General features: G+C 49.9%; 2 protein-coding genes across 3 annotated transcripts in view; one reads left to right on the top strand and one right to left on the bottom strand.

Moving 5' to 3' along the window:
• Nucleotides 1–5,354, top strand: part of LOC123857168 (uncharacterized) — a 31,609-nt gene extending 26,255 nt beyond the window's left edge. For both annotated transcript variants that reach the window (XR_008507404.2, XM_045893708.3), the window contains 2 exons: nt 4,612–4,704; nt 5,161–5,354. Coding sequence is in view for 1 of the 2 variants with exons in the window: in XM_045893708.3 (XP_045749664.1) it covers nt 4,612–4,704; nt 5,161–5,186 (119 nt within the window). In the remaining variant the exon portion in view is untranslated. The remainder of the gene's footprint in view (nt 1–4,611; nt 4,705–5,160) is intronic.
• SLC4A9 (solute carrier family 4 member 9) lies at nt 1,689–13,481 on the bottom strand. The gene is made up of 21 exons (XM_045893694.1): nt 13,264–13,481; nt 12,762–12,922; nt 12,376–12,489; nt 11,902–11,957; nt 11,594–11,751; nt 11,247–11,334; nt 10,720–10,874; nt 10,407–10,523; nt 10,062–10,236; nt 9,766–9,899; nt 9,320–9,582; nt 8,375–8,433; nt 7,960–8,148; nt 7,717–7,830; nt 6,133–6,294; nt 5,807–5,985; nt 4,789–4,861; nt 3,293–3,361; nt 2,866–3,039; nt 2,099–2,251; nt 1,689–1,742 (listed from the first exon to the last, which is right to left on the bottom strand). The coding sequence occupies exons 1-21, from the start codon at nt 13,479–13,481 to the stop codon at nt 1,689–1,691; spliced, it is 2,865 nt and encodes a 954-aa protein (XP_045749650.1).
• Between the last annotated feature and the right edge of the window lie 13,198 nt (nt 13,482–26,679).

The raw sequence follows: 26,679 nt of genomic DNA, 5'->3' as shown, positions 1-26,679 counted from the left end.
TTTTCATATGTATAAAAAACTATTTTAAATAGATGAATAATTTTTCTAGAAAGATATTTTCCCCTTTTGCAAACTGAAAAGAGTTCGCTAAAGACCCCTAATTCTGTAAAAGAGAATTTGTGAGGATAGAAAGTTCAAATTGAGAAGGGCTTCCAGGTCCCTTTAATGGGGTACAGAGTGAATGGGGCCTGGTCAGTCCCCCAGGCTTACCAGCAAACCTGCTTCTTCCCTGCCACTCTCTCTGTCTTTTTTATTTTTTTAAGATTGTATTTATTTATTTATTTGACAGAGAGAGAGCACAAGTAGGCAGAGCGGCAGGCAGAGGGAGAGGGAGAAGCAGGCTCCCCATTGAGCAGAGAGCCCGATGCGGGGCTCAATTCCAGGACCCTGGGATCATGACCTGAGCCGAAGGCAGACGCTTAACCAACTGAGCCACCAAGGTGCCCCATCACTGCCACTCTCTACCCCCTGCTCAGGAGGGTAATGGAAATCTTGGCCAGCTGCCCTCCAGTCCTGCCCCACTGGTTCCAGTCGACTGAGAATATGGCAGTTAAGCCAAAGGCTAACAATATCCTGACTTCCGAGTAACACCTGTGAACTGAGAGAAGACATAGTGGGGTCAGAGCAAGTGCACAGGGGCACAGTAGGGCAAAGAATACTGCAAAGGAGCTATGGGGGATATGGAAAGCCCAGGAGATCTTGTTCTGGGATAGCTGCTGAATTGCCCTCTAGAATTTTCCACTGCAAATGGTGGGGCTTCTTGGGCTCTTGAGCTTGGAAAGCATGGATAGAAGGGTTTCTGCGGCAAGAAGAGAATTTAGCTTATCAAGGGGGGAAAAAATGCCAGGCTTTTGCACATGCTGCACCCTCTGCCTAGAACAAGTCCCTCCACCTTATTCTGGCCATTCTTCATTCTTCAAATTTCAAGTTATGGACCACTTCCTCTTCTCCAACTCCCACCACCCCACCTTCACCATCCTCCAAGAAGGGCTTAGAGGTCTCTCTGCTCCCACAGTTGATGCTTGCCTTAGCCAACACTATCCCACTCCAACAACTCCCTATTGGTCTTTCCCAGTGGATTTTAAGCTGATGAGGTCAGGGACCATAATTATCTTACTTACCACTGTATCTCTGGTATCTAGATACTCCTTAAGTATAGTACTCATAAACTGTTTTGATAAATGGATGAATAAAAATGGAAGGAATGGCAAAGTGGGCAAGTGACAGAGAATCCCTCCACTTGTCTGGAGTATGGTTCTCAGCAGCCTAAGGGAGTGGCCTCCAGGGCAAAGGAAAGCCGCAGGGAACTTTATCCTCCCTCCGTCTCCTCCCCACTCCCTACCATTCTTTTGTCGTTATACCCCTTCTTCCCCAGCCCTGCATCTCTACATCCAATTTGGTGTGAGCTTGAGCTCCCTCTACTGGCCAGACTTCCGTGCCATGGGGAGCCAAGCCCAGGTACCCTCCCTTATTTCATTCCTCCCTCTGGAGAGACCTTTCTATTCCCTCCCCTACTTTGGAGTTTGTGAGGAACTGGAACATGAAGGGAAATCAGGGGTAGCCAACACACTGGAGGTTTCCCAGGTCTGAGCCCCCACCTCCCCATCCTCGACCCCAGGGGCACTTCCCTCACATCCTCACCTCATGCTCAGTTTCCTGGAGTCTCTATTCCTATACTCCTACTCCAGCTAATTCACAGAGATATTGATTTCTGGAGCCCTTGGCTGGTACATCAGCTCTGACTGCAAAAGAAAGATCCCAAGATGAGTTGGGAATAGACAGAGACAGAGCAGAGAGAAAGGGGCCCAGAAAGTGAAAGGATATAAACCCACACTGAGACAAAGATTATGGTTGAAAAAGACCACCAGAGCTGTCCACAGACCTTTCTACCCCCATGGATTCATAAACCAGGGCCCCTGCCCTCTAAAGAAAGATTTCCCTCACCCCTTCAGTGTACCTATGTCCCCCTAAGGGGAATTATTGTGTTAATCAGATCTTCAGGCTTAATAGAAATATTAGACTTTAGGGATAACTCCTGGACAAAAGGGCTCTCCCCACCCCTGCCCCCTTCTCCTGAGAGAGCCCATCTGGGGCTCACATCTTCACTGTCACCACTGAGTGAATATTCTGGCTCCAGCCCCTTCTCAGGGATGCTTCTTTCCTTCTCTGGCATCAGCTCATCCAGCCAAAGTAGTTCCTGTGGTGAGAAGACCCTCTCCAGTGCCTTTCGGACCCCCACCAGGCCCAGCAACTGCAGGGATAGAAACAAGACCCAGGGCTGTCAGCAATAGCAGCAGAAACATGAGCAGCAGTAGCACTTATTGAGCACTTCCTGTGTACTAGGCATTGTGTATTGTTTCATTTAATGCTAACACATTCCTACAAGATAAATATAATTGTTCCCACTGTATAGAGAAAGAAACTGAAGCCCTGAGAGTTTAGAAACTTCCCAGAAGTTACACAGCTGGGATCCGGTAATCATATTGGTGCTACTAGAAAGCCCAGGGCTCTTAACTTCCTCAGGGACTAAGGATAAGGCCAGAAACCACCAGTGTCATCGCCTCACTGAGTAACAAAAGTGCCAGTATTGCCTCTCCCAGGGCCTCGGTTTTCTTTTGGACTTTATATCTCTGTCTGTGGTTGGTCAGCCAAAGAGGTTGTAAATGGAGTTGAATCAGGTATCCCAGGATTAGCTTATCTGTGGGCATCTCTCAGCCATCTTTCTCTGTCCCAAGATTCCCAACCAGGCAGAGTCAGGGCAAGTGAGAGGGGGAGAGTCTTCCTCCTGTGGAGGCTTTGGCCACCCTCCCAGGCTCAGAGTCTCCCAGGTTCCCTGGGACACTACCCAACCCTGCCCCAAGTCACCATGAGGGGGAAGATGATGGCTGCAGGGGTAGACTTGATTATCCAAAGCAAACCCAGGCAGGCAAGCTGGATGGCTGTGAAGAGGTGGACCCTGCTCAGAGGTACATGGCGTAAAAGCAGGAGGTCTGGCTGATGTTTTGCTGGCATCAATAATAGCTGTACCCTCTTTGTGAACTAGGGGAACAAGAGGAGGAGGAAAGCAGGGTATTCAGCCCAGAGGGTGTCACTGTTAGCTATCGAAGCCTAGCGTGAGGGGGCGGCCAGAAGTCTCCCTTGGCACCCTCCCCATTCAGAGCATGGCAGCAGAATCCTATGCCCAGGAGAGTCAGGAAAAGAGGATAGGAGAGGACTCGGCAAGTATAGGCAGGAGGTACCAGCAGGAAAGAATAGGAGGAGTGGGACTGCATGGTAAATATAATGGGCTCACCTGAATGCTGCTAATCGCTGCCACCCCCATGTACAGGAAGATGCCATAGAGCACAGGCATTGGGATGAACTGGTAGGAAGAAGTGGAGAGCTGGCAAAGGAGTTAACTCGTGCCAGCTGCCCGGATGCCCCCCACCCCCCACTTAGGCTCCAGCCCCAGCCTCCAGCATCTACATCTAAGCCTACCCAGCTTTTTCTGTTCTTTCCAACTGCATGCCTGATACTGAATCCTCAAGACAGTCAGAAGAGGTAAATTCTATAATTGTTTCCATTTTACAGAAGGGGCATTGGATTGGCCTACTTCTCCAATCTTATCTATCACGTTCTTCTTTGCTCTCTCTGTTCCTGCTATATGGCTTCCTTTCCTTCCCCCAACATGCCCAAGTTTATTTCTACCCCCTTGCAAGCCCTTTGCTTTGCTTTGCTATGTCCCTCCACCTAAAATGTCCTTGCTTGACTTTCTTCTCACTACTCAGGCTTCTCACTCCTCATCTCTTGACATCCCAGAAGGGTGTGACCTTTCAATCTAAAGTAGACCTCTTGCACTCTTAATCACCTTACCCTCTTATATTTTTCATTAGAAGTAATCACTATCTGAAATTATCCTATTTTATTAATTTTTTTCATCTGTCTCTTCTCACCAGAGACTATAAGCAGTAGATGGTCTCTTTTGATCACTACTATATCCCCAGTCTTTGGAACAGTGCCTAGCATATGGTTTATGTGCAGTAAACATCTGCTGAATGAGAGTCACCTAGTTAGTAAGCAGCTGATCCGGTCCATCTGGCTCTTTCAACTACTCCACTCTCACCCAGCTCCATGACCTTTCCCTCCCCAAACTTCTCCTCACTGGTGACTGTTGTATGCCATTCTCCATGCCCTCCTCGATTGCTTTGCTGCTTTGGCTTGTTGAAACTTTCTGTGATTACCTGTTACTTAATTTTTGTTCATGTGTATATGTTGCTGATAGGGACTTGGCTCCACATCTCTTTTCAATACTCCTGCCCCTTCCTGCTCCCCACCCGCTTCTCCCAAGTGCCTAACAGAGCCTTGCGCATGGCAGGTATTCTACAAACATCTGGTAAGGGAGCAGTGAAGGGGTTTTGCCTCAAGGTTTTTCTGGGGCGTGATGATCACACTTTGTTGGGAGGCTGGAGCAAGGGTACCATACCACTTGGCCCATAGGGGAAGGTGGCATGCCCACACCCTTCTCCACTGGGTAGAAAGCCCTCTGGGTAAGAGGTTGGGTTCTCAGATGGACCTGAGAAACTAGCTCTCTTGGTGATCTTTTGTAAGCTGCTTAACCTCTTTAACCTTCAGCTTCCTCATTTGTGAAGTACGGATGCCTTCAGGGTTCATGGGAGGATCAAATGAGACCAAGTGTGGAGAAAACAGCACAGTGCCTGGTGCACAGTAAGTATTTAGCCAGTGTCAGTTCTTGCTTTCTTTATTATTAGTACTGCCCGGCCCGGCCCCTGATGCCAGGCGAACAGGTACCTTGAGTACAGGTGCCAGGAAGATGGAAGTTCCTGTGAGGATGAACACCACCAGGCCTGTCAGCCTCTGCTCCCTGTGGTACAGAGAAGGAAGAGTTAGCCAGGGTCTGGGAGAGCCCCCAGGGTGCCGGACTGGAGATGCGGACCAGATACTACTACAGGCACTGGCAGGAGGGAAGTGGAGGGATCCCCCACTAGTCACCTGGCAAGGAGGGGGCCTTAGCACGGTGTGCAAAATTGGTGGAGAGGAAGGGGCACGGCACTTCAGTTTGGGTGTTCCAGGCCTCACCATCAGCTCAAGCTCATAGGCTTTGATTTTGATTTTGAAGGAAAGTTAGCAATTTTTACACTGCCATAAAAACTTCTCTTTCAGGGCGCCTGGGTGGCTCAGTTGGTTAAGTGACTGCCTTCGGCTCAGGTCATGATCCTGGAGTCCCTGGATCGAGTCCCACATCAGGCTCCCTGCTCAGCAGGGAGCCTGCTTCTGCCTCTGACCCTCCCCCCTCTCATGTGCTCTCTCTCATTCTCTGTCTCAAATAAATAAATAAAATCTTTAAAAAAAAAAAAACAAAACTTCTCTTTCACAGTTTCAAAGTTAATTTCACATACTTTCCATAGATTGTGTTTCCAATAGTTACAAAATTGTTTTTGTGACGGTAACTCTGTAACATCAGTGAGGTACTCCTACACTGAGCGGGGGGTGGGGGGCGGCGGGGGGCAGGGGGTATTTAGCTGGCACCTCACCCTCGCTCAGCCCTGGCTGCCTCTGCCTTTACATCCATGAGGCTCCTCTCGAGGGCCCGCCCAATCCCACGGCCGAAGGAGAATGGGGGAAGATCTGACACACCCATCTCAGCCCAGAACCCATCCATTCACCCCACTGCAGTGCTCATGGAGCAGTGAGAGAGCCCTCTGGAGTCACCAGCTTAGAATTTAAGCTGTCCAAATAAGTGCTTTGTATCCCACCATACCACCTTACTGACCACCTCTCACTCTAGCCTCCTGAATACTGGCCTCACCTGATCCCCAGGAAGCTGCGGGGCTCCCCCAGGGCACAGGCTCTGCTTTCTCTCCGAAGACTGTCCATGTGGGCCAGGGAGATGACTGTGGCTGAGACGTACCAGGGCAGCCCCAGCACTGATGTGAGCAGCATCAGCATAGCCACACAGAAGAGGTCCAGGTGGAAGCCAGCTCCCTTCTGCAGGTAGTGGTGGAGTACTGAGGGTGAAACTAAACCAGACCTGGGCTCTCTCTCCTTTGGAGTGGGAGAGGGAGGTCCTGGACCCCATCCTGGAGTTTCTGTCCCTTGGTCTAGGGACCTAGGGTCTTACCCGGCAGGCCTTACCCGCAGTTTATATTCAGCGCGGTTGAGGATGACCGCTGTGATCTGCTGGTCCATGAAGATGAGGATAGATAGCAGCAGGGCAGGTAAGGCTGCTGCCACACTTAGCCACCAGGCGTTGGCTCCAAAAGGTGACACCAGCCAGCCACGCCCAGGGAGTGTGGGCTGGGAGAGGGTGTTCCATGGACAAGTTAGAGAGGGTCTCCCAAGAGTACCTCACCTGCACACCCCAGCATTGGCATTCTTCTATAAGCCCTTACCCCCGTTCCAAGACCCTAGATGATAGGTAGGAGCAGTATGTGTGCATGCATAGCTGGTTCAAAGCATCCCAGTGTCTTAAAAGAGGGCAGAAGGAGGGGGACCACCCTGGGCGTTGGGCTGGAGCCAGGGGCTCTGGACCTTGTTCTCAGGGGCCCTCCCGCCCTGCAAGAGGAGGAGATGGAAGGAGAGGCTGGCCTATACTTCTTGATGTACAGAGCCCTCTCCCCTAGGCAACGCCCCCCTCCGCCCAACCAGGGTGGAGCGACTCAGGCTCAGACCTGCCTTGATCTGGGGCAGGCGCAGGGCTGGGTGTGTCTGCGTCTGCTCTGATTATAAGCGTCTTTGTGGGGGAGGGGACCCCAGTTGTCGTCTCAGATTCTGAGCCACTGAGGCTACCCAACTGGAGTCCCCCTGCTCTCCTGTCCTGGGGGAAGCTGGAGAGAAGGTCTCCAAATGCCCAGGCAAAGTCTAAGTGCTAAGTCAGTGCTAAGCCTTGTCCTGTGCACTGTCATGCCCTTGGTAGGGAGCTCCAGCTTTACCAGATCAGAGCCGGCAACTGGGGGTTCAAAAAAGAGAGTGGGGGGGCACCTGGGTGGCTCAGTCATTAAGCGTCTGCCTTTGGCTCAGGTCATGATCCCAGGGTCCTGGGATCAAGCCCGGCATCGGGCTCCCTGCTCGGCGGGAAGCCTGCTTCTCCCTCCTCCCTCTCCCCCTGCTTGTGTTCCCTCTCTTGCTCTCTCTCTCTCTCTGTCAAATAAGTAAATAAATCTTTAAAAAAAAAAAGAGAGAGAGAGAGAGAGAGTGGGGAATAGTGGAGTGGGTAGGGCCAACCTATGACAATAAGTAACATTTATTAAGGTCTTGGTATATATGCCAGTCCCTGCACTGTAGTAAAATGCTTTACATCCATCTTCTGTGAACCTCAAGACAACTTATAGAGTAGGAACCATTGTTATTTATTATTTTCATTTTATAGATGCATAAATTGAGGCTCATTGATGAGAGATGTGGGTTAATTTGCCTAAGGTTTTACAGCTAGGAAGTGGCAGAACAGGATCTCAAACCCAGGGCTGGCTGAGCAGAACTCATCCTCTTAACCCCTAATTTATAATAATAGCTGCCATGTATTCTGTACCACTGTGTCAGCAGCAGTACCTCATTAATCCTCACAGCAGCTCTGTGAGGTCATTATTATTATCCTTTCTATTTTATAAGCGAGGAAATGGAAGCTCAGAGGAAGAGAAGCATGGGATCTGTGCATTTCCTCCTCCAAGGTCCTGTGTGCTGGCCCTGCTCACCCCTCTGTCCTATACTCCCAGCTCTCACCTTGAACTCACTGGGCACCGTGAGCTTTGGCGTGGCCAGACCCAGGAAGGAATCAAGGCCACAGCCCAGCAGCATGGCCAGGACTGAGGAGAAGTCACCGAGCACTTTGCGCACCTGGCCACACAGTGGACACTCGTCAGATTCAGGCCCGCCAGCCCCCTCCTTCTTCACCCTTTCCCATGCACAGACATAGCCCAAGGCCAAGAGCCAGTACTCTCCGACAGAAAGAGAGGTAACACTCACCACAGAGGGGAAGAAGCGGCTTGCCTTCACATGCTTGAGGGCCGTGGCTAAGAGGAAGGAGGTAAGGAAGAGGAGGAGGGAGAAGAAGGCGATGTCTGGGACTGTATGGCAGCTGGGGCCGCGAGGCTGGCCTCCCCTCCGGGCACACTCAGGTGGGGGCAGCAAGGAGGCATTGACCAGGCCAAGGTCCTGTGTGGAGGGGGTCATCAGGGATGGGGGTGGCGGAATAAACACTGGCTGACACTCACTGGGACAGCAAGGGCCCAGGATAAGAGGTCTCCAGCCACAGCACAGGTCTGGGCCTCTGTGACCAATGAGGGTTTCCCTAGCCTATGGGGTGGGAAAAGCGGGGCACCACCGACTTCTTTGGCTCCCAGCCTTTCTTTCCCAGACCCTCCCAGGAACAGGCCCTCACCATACTTGAGATGTCATCTCTGTCTTTTGGTTCTGTCTTCGTCCACTGAGACTTATTTCCTGGGAAGCAGAGAACAATTTGGGTATATGCCCCTCCCTTGGGAACCTTCTCCAACCCCTCAGAAGTCTAACCTCATGGGTCCAAGTAAACCAGAGAGTTCTTAGTTCTGACTCATCTGTCTGCTGACTCCAATTGCTACCAAGTCTGCGCTCCTCAGAACATTGCCTGGTCCCTTCACATTCCTTACCTATCTGTATCCCTGGTGCCAGAGACAGGACTGGCCAGAGCAGATGCCTAACAAATGTTTGCTTAATGGATGAGTACACCAATCTATGGGTTTCTACCAGGACCGGAACTGGTTTTGTTCATGTCCAGCAGAGTCTGGCACGCTTGAGAGGACATCTCTTCCCCATTCCTGCTGCTTCCTTCCACATGGAGGTATTTGTGCAAAAGTAATATGCTGAGTGGCTCTCCCCCTGAGTCGTCACTCAGACTAGGGAAAGAGCAGCAATTTATTTGATTGGTGAGTTTGAGAGAAGGCGCTGGGCATGCCTCTCCCTGTCCCCTCCTCTCCTCACTCTTGGGAATAAGCTGCCTGCACTGTGCATACATTTAGCTTTGCTCCTCTGGGGCAAGACAGTCCCTGTCCAGTGCAGCCATGACTGGGTGCGTAAATCTATCTAATTTAGGTTTCATTGTTAGGAAGCCCGTTCCCCCACAGTTATAAGCATGTTCTTCGATCAGCATTGTCAGAAATAAAGACAATATTGGGCCTGCTCTGTTACTTCTCAATTGATCCAAAACCAGAGGGGAAAAGTGCTGCTGGTTTTTGGGTAAGTATTCAGGATTCTGCTGAACTTAACAAGGGGGGGATAGCAAGGGGACAACCCCTCCCCCTCCTGCATCCTTCCCCATCTTGCCAAACTCCCTGTTTCCCTCACCCACCTCCCAGGTCTGGGTACTGGCAAAAGCAGCCATAAGCAGGATAGCCAGGGCTCTGGATGGGATAGGCACTGGTCAAGCTCAGCATTTTGCCCACAGCATCGTAGATGAAGATGAGGCTGATGAGGGCACAGAAGCCTTCTTCGGTGAAGCGGGTAAAGTAGCGTACCAGCACGCTGGCCTCTGTGGCCACCAGTGCCAGGCAAAATGTGGCCACCCAGATGCCCACCCACAGGCGGAAGGGTAGGTAGTCCAGGCTGTAATCTCTGGGGGGGGGGGGGGGGGGCGGTGAGACAGACAGGAATTGGCAGAGCTGTTCTGCTCTCCACTTAATCCAGGTTAGGTGCCCCTGGAGCCAGACAGTTTCCACCCTCCCCTACTGACCCAGCCAGGACCAGGCTGAGAGTGTGGCTAGTGAGGGTCTGGTGACAGTCAGGGCATTCTCCTACCTACTAAAGGAGAAGAGCAGGCGCTCGAAGACCAGCACTGGCCCCGTACTGCTGAGGATGGTGAGGGGTTGGCCAGCCATCAGGCAGAAGGCAGCTCCCGCCACTGCAGTGCCCAGGAAACTCTCCAGCACCCCCTAGAAGCCAGTAGGGAACCCTGTCCGCACAGGACGCTGGAGTCCTCAGCACAGCAACCCAAGCTTCCAGGGAAGCCCACCCATTGTCCCAGGGAAGGGTAAAGGGCATGGTGGGCAGAATACCAAAACTTGTGCCTGCCCCCCTCATGCCTCCCCACTCACCTGAGCACCATTGGTCGCTTCCCCCAGCAGACCCCCAAAAGTGATGGCATTAGTGACGGTGGCCAAGTAAATGTAGAGCACGGCCGAGAAGCACTGGGGATGTAGCGCGTCCAAGAAGTCGCTGGGGTACCATGAGGCCTTCCGGCGCACATCCTGGACAAGGCCCCCAAACAGCCTCCCACCCATGGTTTGTCAGTGATCCAGGTGACCCCACCCATGCCCCTATCCCCACTACTTTCCCTGGGACTGGGTGATCCCCTCCACAGTGAGCATACGCCTCTGTGCCCCTGTGACCCCTGCCCCTCCCTGTCCCCTTACCCTTGCTCTCACCCCAGCTCACCTCACCTGCCTGTCCGCTGTAACTCTGGGCTGGGTGCCTGCGGCCAGTGGCCATACCTGTCCTCAGCCAGAGCCCCATGCGGGGCAGAGGAGCCCTGGACCTCCCTCCGTTGTGAGAGGAGCCTGAAGAGAATGGGAGCCCAGGTTGCCTGAGGATCTCCACCAGAACATGACTGGGCACCCTGCCCCCTGGTGGCTGCTCGTGTCTCTGCCAGCAGGCTGGGAATCCAAAGATAAGGTTCTATCCCTTTCCTGGAATCCCCTACCCTCTTCAACAGTGGGAGTGGACCCAAGGTCTGTGGAGAAGGCCCCCGTATACCTTTTCTGCTGGGAGGGCAGACATTTAGGTGGGGCAATCCGGGCTGTCGGGTCCCACCGACCTGGAGGGAGCACTGTCACCTCCTCTAGGAAGGCATCCAAGGCTGCCAGAAGGTCTTGAAGGTTGCTGGCCCGACGAACTGACCACTGGAATTGCTAGGGATAGGGGCACAAAGGGGCAGTAAATGCAGATCTGGACCCTTACGTGCATTTTCACAGTCTCAAAGCTAGACACAAGTCAGATAGGCAGACAAGTCATTCAAGTATTCACTCATTAACGCACGCATGCGATGAGTATTGGCTGCCTACTATGTGCCAGCACGGTGCTAGGTAAGGGGGCTCCAGTGGCAGCCAAGGAAACCTCAGTCCTCATGCTCACGGACACAAAGCCACACTCTGCCTCGTCGCTGTATTCTGTCACACATGGAGAGTCCACACGTGCATACTCACTGACACAAGTCTATGTGTGGGCATGTGCACATGCGCATGCACACACACACACACACACACACACCCTGCCCAGCTCACCGGGTCACTGAGGAGGATGGCCACTGCCCGGCCCATCTCATGGTAGCCGTTTCCCAGTGTGGAAGGACCAAGGAGGAGGCAGAAAAATCTGAAGAAGGAACCAGGCCCCAGAAATATGAGAGGCTGCTATCCCATAAGGCAGCCCTGACCTCTTACCTCCCCACCAGCCCCCATACATTTTCTCGTGTGCACACCTACTTTGCAGCCCTGACCACTAGCCCCCTGCAGACCCCTTAGCACTATCCTGCACTCACCCCCAAAAGAACTGGACCAGAGACCTCCCAATCCCCTCCCTAGTGAAGATCCTTCTTCTGGTTTCCAGAACCCTCGACTCTCAGCAGCCTTACCTGCTGGGAAGGGGAACCTCAGTGAGGGGTCCCAGCACCACCGGATCCCGCAGGCGCACAAAGGCCCCCAGGGGCTGCGCGAGGAAGCCCAACTCTCCTGCCAGCACAATTCCTGCCTCAGCCCCTGGAGGCAGCTTCCGTCTCAGGGGGTTCTGACGCTGGATGGGTTCAAGGAGACACAAAAGATGAGAGCTTATTTGGGGAGGCGGATGTCGGCAGAATACTGATTGATAATGAGGCCAGTGGAGGGTGAACCTCTGTTAATCCCTGACCCCTCTCCCAGCTCTGCCCAAGGAAGGGCCACAAACCTGTTCCTTCAGTGGGGCTTCCTCACTGTGAGAAGCCTCTCTTGGCTGGGCAGACCCTTCAAAACAGGATTAGGCAGTGACTAAGAGCACGGGCTTTGGAGGTGGATGCACCAGGGCTTCCTGACCAGCTTTACCTCTGGCAGACTATGAAAACTGGAGCTTCCCCTCTCTGAGCCTCAGTTTTCTTATCACTAAAATGGGGCTAATTGTGGTACTACCTCACAGGATGGTTGTGAAGATTAAATGAGATACTACATGTAAAACTTTTGGCACAATGCCTACCAAAAACATCCCTTCCCAGAACTCTGGCCCCTCCACTCTTCTCCCCTCACCATTACCTCCACTTCTCACCCATGAGACCTGAGTTGAGCTATGAGCCAAGGCTAGGCTGGTCTAGGTCCGGAAGGGGGCAAGGGGATCTGGGACCCTCCCACCTAGGGCTTTTGGTCCTGGGCCCAAGGACAGGTCTCTCACCCTGGCAGGGCCTGGTGCCTGTGGGCTGGATGAGGTGCTGGGGTCTCTGCAGCAGCAAGGCCTGCAGCTGCCCTCTCAGCTCTGGGCTCAGCGACTCCACTCTGGTCACCTGTTCTGAAGAACAGAGGTGGGGCTCTAACCCTTTCCTGAGAGCTCCCTGCCCCAAAACTTCCCCTTGCCCCTCTGCCCAGGTCCCTTTCCATTCTGAGGGTCTCAGGGAACTTGCTCCTCTACTCTAGTCTTCCATCTCCCCCCGCACTGTGACAGGTAAGGATAATTCCTAGGGTGGGGTGGGGTCAGCTCTGGAAAGTTCTAAGATTTGGGGGGGAAGTCCTGGGGAAATGGCATGGCTGCCCAGGCCCTCCCTGCAAAGGCTCCCAGCGTACCCACAAGCTCCAGGAAGCTCTGAGCTGGACAGTCCAGCAGCACAAGGCCCTCGGCCAGTAGGCTGCGGAGCTTCTGAAGGCTGGGCAGTGCCAGGGTAGGCACATGAGGAACACTCCACCGGCCCGCACCCACCTCCAGCTTCTCCTCAAACAGCACCCACCTGTGGTGGAGAGGAGTGGACTATGTTATTGGGGCCATCTCTCCCAGGCCCAGGAGTGGGGACACAGGAGAGGCAGGGAAGGTAGGGCAATGGGGGAGTCCTGGGCCCAGTGGCCTCTTCCTGGGCATTAACCCCTCAACTGGGGTCTTGGGGAACTCAAAAGTAGATTGTATAGAAAGCTGAGCATCATGGAGGGTGAGGGTCTGAACTGGAGAACACAGAGAGGAACTCCTGATTGGGGGTTAGAGTACCTCCTCACACAGGAGGAGCTACGGATCATAGAGGAGTCCCCAGCTGGGGAAAGGGAAAGACCCCATAAAACTGCCCTGGGTGCCACTCACCTGCCTGTCTCTCTCCACTCCAGTGCCTGGGGCCAGCCCAGTAGCTCATTCAGCTGAATGAAGAGCAGAGGGTCCTTGGGTACCCCCAGTTCCCCTCTGTCTGTGTCTGAGGGTCCGTCAGGGCTGGGGCCAGAGCCAGGGCCACTGTCCAGCTCTCCTGTGGGCACATTTTCACAAGCACTGGAGACCTCAAACTCCTCCTGGCCTGGTAGCTTCATCTTGGGGAGGCTTGCACAGACTTTCATGGACTGGTACAGTCCTAGGTTTTGAGTCCAGGGGCCCTCTGGCTGGCTACATTTATAATGCAACCCCCCTCCCCCTGCCCGGCACTGCCCCAGCAAGCAGCGCAACACAAACAAGCAAGGCCTGCTGACTCCAGAGCCAACCGGGTCATTCCCTTTCCCACTTGCTTTCCCCAGCCCTTGCTGCCTGAGAGTGTTTGTTAAGACTAACCTGATCTTTCCCAGGCTCTCCAGAAATGCCCAGCCTGGAGCCAAAATGTTGTGTGCATTTTCTGTGGGATCAGGTCTGACCCCACTGTGTTTTGTGTAAATTAACAGGAGTAAGTCACTGGCCTGGGTCTGAGGACTGAGACCCTCAGATTATCTTGCCCGCTACTCTGTATCAAATACAAACACCAACCCCCACCCAGGACTGTTTTGGGTGTCACCAACACACCCTAAGGGCACCCATTTGGATAAACAGAGACCTAATAAGTAACTGGATCTGTGGAAGCCAGGCTACTGTAAGGGAGACACGAGGCAGAGTCCCAGCTCATTAAAGGGCAAAGGAGGCATTGGAAGGAGAACACAGGGCCTGAAGCTTAAATTCCTTTGTCCAAGCACACCTGGAAACTTTCCAATTTAGCTGTGTCCCTGGGGTCTGCCCTTCTAACTCAGCCAGGCAGTCAGGGCAGAGGAGCCAACTAGAGCGTGTGTATGAAGGAGTTCCTGGAGCCAAAAGAACAAAGGAGAATGTGGTCTATTAGCAAGTCCTGTTGGCTCTACCTTCAAAGTAAACCCAGCATCCAACCACATCTCCCCACCTCCCACACTTCTACCCTGTTCCAAGCCTCCGTCCTGTCTCACCTGAATTATTTCAAGGGCTTTCTAATCTCTTGCAATCATCTCCCTGCTTCCACTCTTCCTTCCTTGCCCGAAGTTCTTAATCCGCATAGCAGCCATAGGGATCCTTTTAAAAGGTAGTCAAGCTACATTACTCTTCTCAAAACTCACCCAATACATTCCCCTTACTCCTAGAAGAAAAATCAAACTCTGTTATGACCTATAAGATCTACAGTCTGGCCCTAGCCTATGTCCCAGGCCACATCTCATACCATTCTCCCTTGCTCACTCCTTTCCAAGGGCATTGGTCTTTGTTACGCAAAGCCTGTTCCTGCCTGGGGGTCTTTGCTGTAGCTCTTCTCTTTGCAAGGAAAGCTCTTCCCCCAGATCGTCACATGACTGGATCCCAGTAATCTAAGCGTCATCTTAGACGTTACCTACTCAAGGAGACCTTGTTTTTTCCGCCCAGCCCTGTGTCTCCATCACTGTTCTCGGTTTTATTTTCTTCCCAGCAGTTATCACTACTACTATCTGCCTCATTTATTTGCCGTTTATTGCCTGCCCCGCCACACACACACATACTGGAATGTACCGTTCACGGAGCAGGTATTTTACCTGTCTTCTTCAACGGCTGCCCTTAGCGCACCTAGTGGCCCTCAATAAATACTTGTTCAATGAGCGCATAGAAAGGGAGGGGCTGGGAAATAAATGCACTTCTCCCGGAGGTCACACGAGGGCGCTGCTCCACGCGGACAGGATCGCCTGGTCCACTCACCAGCCGCGTTTGCTTTCCCAGTGGACCCGCCAGGGCGCGGAGATGACAAAAAGGCAGGGAGGGGTCCTTAATCCTCCAATTTTCCCTGGATTGGCCCAGGGGGATGGGATGTGGGGGGAGCGCAACAAGGATGGAGAGAGAGGGCTAATCGTGCTCTTTGGTCAAACCCTCCACTAGATACGTGGGACCCCTCTCCTCCCTCGGAAATGGGACTTGGGCTGATTTCTCCCCACTAACCCCAGGTATGGACTTGGAGCGCAGCGATTTGCCCCAAGTCCAAGGAGGTCCCAGGATAGGAATGAAAGGAGTGAGTCACTCTATTACCACTTGGAGAGGTGGTGCTGAGTCTGAGCGGGGAGTTGGTTTCAGCCCCAGGAGGAACAGAAACTGGCCTAGGACCTAACACGGCCTGGAATCCCTGTGACCACCCACTTCAAGAATGTGCCCCAACCTCAGGGCAAGTGATTCAAGAGAGCCTGAGGGGGGCAGGAACAGGCACTTGGCATGAATAACCCCCCTCACATACACAGCCTCCCTTCCCATCCCCACTCCTGCCAAAGTTCAGAGGGTCTTACCTTGCCTTCTCTATGGCCCCCAATACTCTGCCTCCCGAGGATGCCTGCCATTGAGGGCCACCATGCCTCCACTCTCCCCAGGCTCCCTTCCTACCTCTTGGGTCCTAAGTGCCCTGAGCTGGGCAGGTTGGTGAGAAACATGAGTGAGAAACCTCAGGTTTGTCTGTGGGCACCAGCTGTCTCCCAGGCAGGGCTCAGTGAAGGTAGGGTATATGGGCAAGTAACCTTGGGTGTTGGCACTGGAAAATACCCTGACCCAGGAATCCAAAAACTGGGTTCTTATCCTGGCTCAGTCATAGATTTATTAGGTGTTCTTGACCAAAGTCCTTCCCCTCTCTGAGCCTGTTTTCTTTGTATAAATTAAAACAGTTGGGGTAGATGATTTCCAAAGTTCAAAGCATACCTTTACGCAATACTCTGAGCTGAACTCTGAGTGAAAGGGAGTGGTGTCATGAACAGACTGCCTTGGTGTAAATCCAGGCTTGATCACTTTCTAACAAGTGGAGAAGAGATTTATCTTTGCAGAACCTGAGTTTTCTTAGCAGCAAAAGGGGAATAATAAAAGTATCCACAACATAGGCTTTATTAAATGAAACAATGCATGTAAATTAAGCCTATCACATAGTATACACAATATGGAGGCTATTATTACTATATAACTGAAAATAGTCACTTGTAGAGTGGGGAAGAAAGAAAATATATACTGATATATCAATTGTATCTAATCCTGTGCTAGGCACATTATCTCACGTAATCCTTGCAACAACTTTAAAAAAAAACAAACACCTTTTACTTCTTGAGGCACCTGGTTGGTGCAGTTGGTTAAGTGGTTGGCTCAGGTGGAGATGCTGGGGTCGTGAGATAGAGCCCCATGTCGGGCTCTGCGCTCAGAGTGGGGTCTGCTTAAGACTCTCTCTCCCTCTCCTTCTGCCCCTCCCCGCTCAAATAAATAAATCTTTAAAAATAAAATAAAACTTTTACTTTTAAAAAACTCTTTAATTTTTTGACTAGTTATTTATGAGAATCCTAATTATAGAAGAAGAAATGAAGAAGTTGCAAAAAAGATACAGAGAGATCTCCAGCTGATACCTTTAATCCATCTTCCCCCAATGGTAACATCTTACATAAAGATAGCACAATATCAAAACCAGGAAAATGACAGAGGCACAATACTGTTAGCTAGACTATAGGCCTTATTCAGATTTCATTTGTTTCTACATGCACTTGTTTGTCTATGTATGTGTCCGTGTGTGTATAGTTTTATGAAAGTGCATCACATGCAAGCTGGGCAAGTTGCTCAACTTCCTTAAGCACTGGTTTTCTCATCTATAAACTGGGGGTGAAAATACTATCTTCCTCAGAGGACTGTTGTGAGAATTAAATGAGATAATGTATATAAAGTACTCAGAGTAATGTCTAAAATGTAGTGAACACTCAAAAAATTTAAGTATGTTTTAATTTTTTTTTAAGATTTTATTTTTTTATTCGTTTGAAAGAGAGAGAGAGAAGGGAGAGGGGAAGAAGAGACAGAATCTCAAACAGACCCCGTATTGAGCAGGAAGCCTGAGGCAGGGCTGGATTCGATGACCCTGAGATCATGACCTGAGCCAAAACCAAGAGTCCAAGCCTTAGCTGACTGAGCCACCCAGGTGCCCCAGTATTTTTTTTGAAAAATCGTGTTTTGAAAAGTGACTTGAAATACATAAATCATTCATATTTGTTTTTTAAAATTCATATTCGTTATAGAAGAAAAATAGAGGGGTGCCTGGGTGGCTCAGTCATTGGGCGTCTGCCTTCGGCTCAGGTCATGACCCCCAGGGTCCTGGGATCGAGCCCCGCATCGGGCTTCCCGCTCGGCGGGAAGACTGCTTCTCCCTCTCCCACTCCCCCTGCTTGTGTTCCCTCTCTCGCTGTGTCTCTCTCTGTCAACTAAATAAATACAATCTTTTTTTTTTTTTAAAGATTTTATTTATTTACTTGACAGAGAGAGACACAGCGAGAGAGGGAACACAAGCAGGGGGAGTGGGAGAGGGAGAAGCAGGCTTCCTGCGGAACAGAGAGCCAGATGCGGGGCTTGATCCCAGGACCCCGGGATCATGACCTGAGCCGAAGGCGGACGCTTAATGACTGAGCCACCCAGGCGCCCCAATAAATACAATCTTTAAAAAAAAAAAAAAATAGAAAATGCCCCTAAGAGTAAAAATAACAAAATAAAATTTCACAATGCCCTTACTGTAAAATAACCACTATTAATCCTTTTACTCACACCACAAATATGAGGCCCATTTCATGATTCCCACTTTAGTATAAAAACACTGAGACTCAGAAAGGTTAAGCACTTTGCCATAGCTACGGAGTTAACGAGTGAGGAGCTGAAATTTAATGCACGGTCTTGCCTCCATTGCTCCCAGCTGGGGGCAGCAGACTGGCGCAAGAGTAACACCAATCCAGGGCTGATGGATGAGCAGCATCTGCTGGCTTCTGAGTGCTTGCTAGGTTCCAAGCACTGCCTCAGCACCTCGCCGGTCATCTCCATGAGTCTTCCCGATAGCCCTTGGAGGTGGGTATCGGTCCCATTTCTGAATGAGGAAACTGAGCCTCAGAGGTACCTTGGCCAAAGTCATAGCTAGCAGCTAGTGGACCCAGGGTTCAGGAAGGGGTCAGTTGCATGCCTCAGCCTGAGCTTCAAAGCCTCTGCTCTGAGGGATTCATTCAGACAAGATGCTAGTGGAATGTGTGTGGAGGGAGAGTCTCTGCAGTTGGAGGTCTGGGCTTCTCTGACCCTGGATCTGGGGTACCCCTCCCTGGCGCCCACCTTGACCCCAGACCACCCAGATGCAGCCAACACTCGGAGCGGGCCCTGACAGTTGGAGCCTGCTTCTACTCACAATGCCCGCACTCCACCTGGAGTAGAGGGGTCTGGGCATTTGAAGGGGAGAAGGACGAGGTATCAGAGAGCCTGAGTCTGCAGCACAAAACCACCTGCACGTGCCATAAACTGCTTCGCCTCAGGCTCTCTGAGCCCCCGAGACTGAGCCTTCCAGATTCAGGAAACGTGGGGAAGGCAGCTACAGGTCTGTGATTTTTGAGTCTCACATTAATTATGTATGCTCCGCTTACTTCCAGAAAAGATTTAAAGACGATAAAAGACATGGGTACAAGTAAATATTTCAAAAATGAGCACTCAAAATGAAACCAAAGTGGAGAAGAAAGAAATAATTGTCCTCAAAATTCTGGGCTAGGGATAATCATTGCAACTGTGTATCAAAACTTTTTTTTTTTTTAAGATTTTATTTATTTGACACAGAGAGAGAGTGAGAGAGCACAAGCAGGGGGAGCGGCAGAGGGAGAGGGAGAAGCAGGCCCCCCGCTTAGCAGGGAGCCTGATGCGGGGCTCGATCCCAGGACCCCAGGATCATGACCTCAGCCAAAGGCAGACGCTTAGCCGACTGAGCCACCTAGGCGCCCCAAGCATCAAAATTTAATTGTGATTTTTCCTGACAGTGGATGCAAAAAGAGAACATATGAATTCGACATTTTGTCATTATCTAATAAAAGGAAATATCTATGCCAGATAGTCACGAGAGCCAAACTTTCTAACACTGAACTAACTATAAGAGGAATTTGTTACGCCTTATTCAGGCACTGGCCAGGGACCTTCTATGTAATAGTATCTAGAACAGCACTTTTACAAAGGATACAGGAAGACTTCTCATGTGAATATCTCTGGTGTTAGTGGTCCTCAGCCCTGTCAGAATAAATATTTTCTTTTTATAGCAAATACGTTAATATTCCTTTACTATCCTGAAATAAAGTTCACAGGGAATATCCTATCTGTACATTTACTTTTTTCTCTTTTGTAGAAATCTGTCCATGTTAATATTTTGATGTATTTTTCCAGTTTTTTTCCCCTATACATAGGTTTCAAAAGTATTTTAAAATAATCATAGAGAGGGGTACCCGGCTGGCTCAGTCAGAAGAGCATGTGAGGGCGCCTGGGTGGCTCAGTTGGTTAAGTGACTGCCTTCAGCTCAGGTCATGATCCCAGAGTCCTGGGATCGAGTCCCACGTCGGGCTCCCGGCTCGGCGGGGAGCCTGCTTCTCCCTCTGACCCTATCCCCTCTCATCCTGTTTCTCTCTCTCTCTCTCTCTCTCAAATAAATAAATAAATAAATAAAATCTTTAAAAAAAAAAAAAGAAGAGCATGTGAATCTTAATCGCAGGGTCATGAGTTCAAGGCCCATGTTGGATGTAGAGATTACTTAAATAAATAAACTTTTTAAAATGTGAATGTTTTTTATTTTTTAATTTTATTTATTTATTTATTTTTAAAGATTTTATTTATTTTTCTGAGAGAGAGCACATGAGAGGGGGGAGGGTCAGAGGGAGAAGCAGACTCTTCGCTGAGCAGGGAGCCCGATGCGGGACTCAATCCCGGGACTCCAGGATCATGACCTGAGCCGAAGGCAGTCGCTTAACCAACTGAGCCACCCAGGCGCCCGTGAATGTTTTTTAAAAATAAAATAATTGTAGAGATACAATTCTATATACTTTATTTTTACCTTTTTTTTTTTTAGTAGGCTTCACACCCAATGTGGGACTTGAACTCATGACCCTCAGATCAAGAGTCACATGCTCCACCAACTGAGCCAGCCAGACACTCCTAATTTTAGTTTTTTAAATTGAGGTATAATTAACATATAACATTATACTAGTTTCAGGTATACAACATAATGATTTAATATTTGTGTATATTGTAAAATGATCACCATAATTGCACATTTACTCTTTAAAGAAAGTCAATACCCTAATTAACAGAAAAGAGAAAGTTATTAAAAATAAAATAAAGGCACCTTGGGGCACCTGAGGGCACAGTAGGTTAGGTGTCAGATTCTTGGTATCGGCTCAGGTAAAGATCTCAGGGTCATGAGATCAAGCCCCGTGTGGGGCTCTGCTCTGGGCGTGGAACCTGCTTCAGATTCTCTCTCTCTCTCTCTGCCCCTCCTCTGCTCTCTCTCTCTGTCTCTCTCAAACAAATAAATAAATCTTAAAAAAAAATAAGGGTACCTGGCTGACTCAGTTGGAAGGGCATGTGACTCTCAATCTTTTTTTTTTTTTTAAAGATTTTATTTATTGGGCGCCTGGGTGGCTCAGTTGGTTAAGCGACTGCCTTCGGCTCAGGTCATGGTCCTGGAGTCCCGGGATCGAGTCCCACATTGAGTCCCACATCGGGCTCCCTGCTCAGCAGGGAGTCTGCTTCTCCCTCTGACCCTCCTCCCTCTCCTGCTTTCTGTCTCTCATTCTCTCTCTCTCAAATAAATAAATAAAATCTTAAAAAAAAAAGATTTTATTTATTTATTTGAGAGAGAGAGAGAGCACATGAGAGGGGGGAGGGTCAGAGGGAGAAGCAGACCCCCTGCTGAGCAAGGAGCCCGATATGGGACTCGATCCCGGGACTCCAGGATCATGACCTGAGCCGAAGGCAGTCGCTTAACCAACTGAGCCACCCAGGCGCCCCGTGACTCTCAATCTTGGTGTCATGAGTTCGGGCCCCACACTGGTTGCAAAGATTACTTAAATTAAAAAAATCTTTAAATAAATAAAATAACATTATTTGAATATGCAAATGCTTCCTCAGAACGACTCTAGAAATCTCAATGAAGAAGCCCATTGCTTGCACCTACACAGACTTACTTTGAATGGGACAGCTACAAATACTAACTGACACAAAGTGTGTTGTTTGAGAACTCAGATACCACCAAAATGAACAATTCATGCTAATGTCATTCCTGGAAAAGTCAGTGTAAAAACTCTTTTTATATTTTAATGTTAATTAGAGATGATTCTAGGCTCAAGTGATTATAATCAAGCTTCTCACCCATATGAATGTCTGGCAAGACACTCAAAAGCATGTGGAATATGGGACAATTGGGGGGGGCAATTTTTAAATGTGTGAGCCTGACATCTTTTCCTCCAAATGCCTGAGGACTCCCTAGTTTTTGGACAACCAAAAACTCCCCACAGATTCCCAAAATGACCCCTAGGGGGCAGTATCTCTTACTTTGTGAACCATTGTCCTAGATCAACCCTCTGTTATAAAAAAAGCAAATGGATAAGGTTAAATTTTTAAATTGCAGCTCTGTGATTGCATTTCTAAGAGGAACTCAACTTACACATTCCTGGTACAGGATGTGATGTGACCTCATTCCAAGGTTGAGCCCTAGAGAAGTTAGTAACAATAGTACTGACCTATTTATGTAGGGCTCTCCATTTTGCCAAGCGCTTTCAGAGGTGCTATCTCCTTAGTCACAAGAACCCCCTAAGCAGATTGTTATTCTCCACACTGAGAGACGAAGAGGCACGGAGAGAGAGATTATCATGCCCCACAGATCAGGGCTGTTAGTTGTCATGGAACTGTCTCAGCAGGACTTTGAATAGCGGCATGCCTGCAAACAATTCATGATGGGCATTTACTGGCCAGTGCCTGAATACAGAACAGTTGCTTCAACCTGTCATTTTACACGTGAGGAACCTGAGGCTTAAAGAGGGAGATGGGTTGTGTGATGGATGAGTGAGGAATCACTTGCCCCTTCCCTATGACAGCCAGCCATCTGTGTGAGGGGATGGCCAAAGTGGTAAAGTCCTGCTAATCCCTCAAAGTCACATAAATGGGCCCAGAAATGGAGAAGGATGGCTTGGAATCCAGGCCTGAACCAAGGACATTATAAATATTCCCTCCTCAACATCTGGGAATGCCAGGGACTCCTGATTCCTCTAAACCCCCTCCCTGCCTCATCCATTCCTAGTCTTCATCCTATTCAAATGGATCCTGAGCCCAGGCAATCAGACGAGAGGTCCTGTTCATCCGTGGGTGTGCATGAAGTGTTACCTGGCATGACCTTCAGGAGTCCCCAGGCAACACAGGAGGTACAAGGGGGTTCCAAGTACAGATCCAGCTGCACCCCCAAAACTGCCTGATCATCAGGCTCAGCTGGGGACAGAGAGCAGGGATGAAAGCAGCCTGGGGCAAGGCACAATGACTCCTTAACTCTCAGCTTTCAAGTTTGGGTAACTCTGGGCTCATGGTACCCTATAAGACAAGTACCCTCAAGGGAGGTGCCCTTTCCCCAGCCAGCAGAGCTTTGGGTCCCCTTAAGACTCACTTCTCCCAGGGCGCCTGGGTGGCTCAGTTGGTTAAGCGACTGCCTTCGGCTCCGGTCATGATCCTGGAGTCCCGGGATCGAGTCCCATATCGGGCTCCTTGCTCAGCAGGGGGTCTGCTTCTCCCTCTGACCCTCCCCCCTCTCATGTGCTCTCTCTCTCTCTCATTCTCTCTCTCAAATAAATAAATAAAATCTTAAAAAAAAAAAAAAGACTAACTTCTCCTGGTCACAGTGGAAGGAGAAGGTGGCTGAATCCCCTCTCTCAGGGGACACATGCTACTCCCTGAGCTCTGAGCCAGGGTTGCTATCTTGGGTAAAGGTTTTCAAAACTCCAGGAGGCCTTGGAGATCCACCATCTCATCATAAGCATGACAATCTCTCAGCAGAGAGATGAGGGAGGAGGGCTGCCCCATGATAAAGCAGTACGTTCTTAAATTTCCCACTTAAAGGAAGGAAGGGAGGGAGGGAGAGAGAGAAGGAGAGAGAAAAAAAATGAAAGAGAGAGAGAGGAAGGAAGGAAGGAGGGTAGGAAGGAAGGTAGCCGCATTTGGGGATTGCGTGTGTGCGCGCGTGTGCATGCGTGCATGTGTGTGTATTTTTTTTTTGACGCATTTGTTCTTAGCAGCTGTCACCAAGTAAGCACCTACCATGTGCCAGGCATCATATTCTGCTTTACTCACAGGATCTGATTTAACCATCACAAATCCCTTTAGTAATAGCTACTATTACTCTTCCCGTCTTGCAGGTTAGCAAACTGTAGGTCAGAGAAGTTGAATAACTCGGCCTAACGTAGAAAGCAAAAAAATAGCATATTCAAAATTTGAACCCTTGGCTGTCTGGCTCCCAAGGGTATACCCATTTCACTAGCTGCTCTGCGGTCCTACCTAGTCCTCCTTCCAGCCTTGCGGCAGATTCTTATCACTGTCCGCCGCAGGACAGATGGAGCCCTGAGCCTCAGTAAAGCTGATGATGTTACTGTCTGTAGAAGCAGGGAGAAGGCAGCCATTGTCTCATCCATTTGTTAAGGGGCAATGTTGAGCTTAAGAACAGAGGCCCAGGGCGCCTGGGTGGCTCAGTCGGTTAAGCGACTGCCTTCGGCTCAGGTCATGATCCTGGAGTCCCTGGATCAAGTCCCGCATCGGGCTCCCTGCTCGGCAGGGAGTCTGCTTCTCCCTCTGACCCTCCTCCCTCTCATGTGCTTGCTCTCTCTCATTCTCTCTCTCTCAAATTTAAAAAAAAAAAAATCTTTAAAAAAAAAAAAAAAAGAAAGAAAGAACAGAGGCCCAGGAAGAAGGAAGGAATTCAAATCGAGGCTTGGATTCTCGCTAGCTGGGTGACCTGGGACCGCTACTCACCTGTTTTAGCTTCAACCCCTTAAAATGGGGAGGAATATCTAGTCTGAGGGCAATTGTGAGGAGCGTACAAGATAATGTGTGTGAGCTATTGAGCCCAGGACAAACGTCATTACCAAATCTCCTCTGCCTCTGGCTCAGAGGTTCACATTTTGTTCAGATGTGCAATAAATTATTCTAGCTACTTAGGCAGACCAGTGCTTCTGAACCTGGTTGATGTCAGAACTGCCAACAAAAGTATAAAGCTTGGGCCCCACCGCAGGAGGGGCCCACTGGCTTCTCTCCCCAAATCAAGGTCTGTATGGCCTGGTAGTGAGTCAGTGACACTCAGTGTCCCATGGAGCCTGTCTTTCCAGAGGCTAGGGAACCCAGGATGGGGCTGGAGAACAGGATGCCAGGGTTTCTGCTCTGGATTTGCCCCCTTGTTACTCACTGGTGGCCCAGGGCCAGTGAGTCTTCAAGCCTCAGTTTGCTCATGGCCCATAGACAGTTGGGGAAATAGGAGTGGCCAGTTTGGACTCTGATTCCTTAGGGCTATATCCCTGGCACTTGACAGCCAGAGAGCAGGGGGGTGGTTACATGAAAAAATCCTGCATAATTGTGCTTTCCCATCACCATCTCACAGTGATAGGAAATAAACTCCAGCATCTACTTCGGCCTGTAATGTCCTCTGTTTTCGGTCCTTAGCCTTTGCTTCACGGTTATCTTATATGCCACCTTGCTTTCTGGCCTTCTTGCTGTTCCCTGAATGCTCCAAGTTTGTTCCCACTTCAGTTTTTACACTTATGTGCATGGCTTGGAATGTTTTTGCAGTGGATGACCACAAGTCTGTTTCCTTCCTTTTATTCAGGGCTCAGCTTACATGTCACCTGCTCAGAGACGAGTTTGCGGATCAGTCACTAAACCTAAAGTATCATCCCAAGCACTGGAACACACCACCCTACAGAATATCGTTGCATTTGAGCACTCACTGTAGCTGTTTTTCCTTTTTTAAATTTACTTAATATGTTGCCTGTTTCCCTTTCAGTAGAATGGAAGCGTCATGAAAGCACATTCTTGGTTGCCTTGTTTCCTGCTGTGTCCCTTGTGCCTGAAAAGCATTCCTTGTATGTTTGTGGAGTAAATAAGCTAATGAAATGACCCCAGCCTGAATTGGGATTTATTTTCTTGGTCAGAGGACACCCCAGATTCTGAGAGGGGGAAGTGACTGTCCCAAAAGCATTCCAGGCCTTTTGTCTTCTTTTTCCAGGCCCTTCCCGTAAAACCTGGCTGACACACAAACTGAGGTGGGGTGAGGCTCCTAGGTGTGATGAAAGCTTGGAGTTGCCCCATGAATGGTGCGGCTAGGGCTGATGTGGAGGTGAGAAGGCGGAAAGGCGGAGCACACAAAGGGAGAGGCAGGTTGGGACAGGAGAGCAGGGTGTGAATCTGGCGGCAGGTAGGGGAAAGGGGTGACTTGGCTGTGTGTCAGGAAGTGTTCCCTCCACCCTCCCCTGGGGAGAGCCCTGACCTCAAAGTGGTTTTGTTTGGGGGAAGGAGGTGGTCAGGCAGTTGCTGAGGGAGAACAAAGGTGTGGCCTGGGTGGTCACCATCCACTGAGGTACTAGTGATCACCCAAAAGAATAATCCCACGGTGGCACTTGGCCAAATAGGTGACAGGTGAGCTTCCGCCCGAAACCAGTCCAACTGACAACATATAGCCTCAGACCTGGCAGGAAGGGAAAGAAGAGAAGCCTCAAGGGAATGGAGTAGTCAAGGTAGAATGCTTAGTGATAATAAGATAATAGGTCACATTTATTGAGAGCTTATAATATGCCTGGCACTGTACTAATTGCTTTCTTATATGAGTTTCCTCATTCAATCTTCAAAAGCTCTCTACAGAGGAGGCCCTATTATTATTGTTATTTCCATTTGAGAGATTTGGAAACTGAGGCTCAGTGAAATTAAATATCTTGTTCAAGGTCACTTAATATGTAGCAAGGTCTGGGGCGCCTGGGTGGCTCAGTCGGTTAAGCGACTGCCTTCAGCTCAGGTCATGATCCCAGGCTCCTGGGATTGAGTCCCACATCGGGCTCCTTGCTCTGCGGGGAGCCTGCTTCTCCCTCTCCAACTCCCCCTGCTTGTGTTCCCTCTCTCGCTGTCTCTCTCTCTCTCTGTCAAATAAATAAATAAAATCTTAAAAAAAAAATAAGCAAGGTCTGGATTCCAACTTAGATATGTAGTAACCTAGGCCTGGGAAGGGTTGCTAGGAGCAAGTCAAGAGGGCAGACCCCTGCAAAAGCGGGGATGGAGAGAGACAGTGGGATAGCCTGTGTATAAATAGGAGGCCTGTTTTTATCTCTACACATGGGCTGAATCAGGCAAGCAACTCTATTTGGCACAATTTGAGGGCTCTGAATGCCAACCCAGCCCTGTGTCATATAACTCCCTCCCCAGAACGTCTCTGGGAGCTGAAATATCTACTGGGAGAGTCATTTCTTTGGGTCA

The sequence above is a fragment of the Mirounga angustirostris genome, unplaced genomic scaffold (genome assembly GCF_029215605.1).
Source record: "Mirounga angustirostris isolate CCGP_5_RB_7025 unplaced genomic scaffold, mMirAng1.0.hap1 SCAF_7, whole genome shotgun sequence".
Lineage (NCBI taxonomy): Eukaryota > Metazoa > Chordata > Mammalia > Carnivora > Phocidae > Mirounga > Mirounga angustirostris.
Note: the sequence above shows the minus strand (reverse complement) of the source record. Positions and strands in the feature narration are given on the sequence as shown.

Excerpts from the sequence above, each read along its gene's own strand:
- SLC4A9 (XM_045893694.1), bottom strand. The coding sequence starts at position 13,481 with ATGAAGCTACCAGGCCAGGAGGAGTTTGAGGTCTCCAGTGCTTGTGAA. Across the intron at positions 8,434-9,319 it reads CCAGTACCCAGACCTGGGAG|GAAATAAGTCTCAGTGGACG; the intron begins GTGGGTGAGGGA and ends TCTGCTTCCCAG. Across the intron at positions 3,040-3,292 it reads CAGCGATTAGCAGCATTCAG|TTCACAAAGAGGGTACAGCT; the intron begins GTGAGCCCATTA and ends TTGTTCCCCTAG.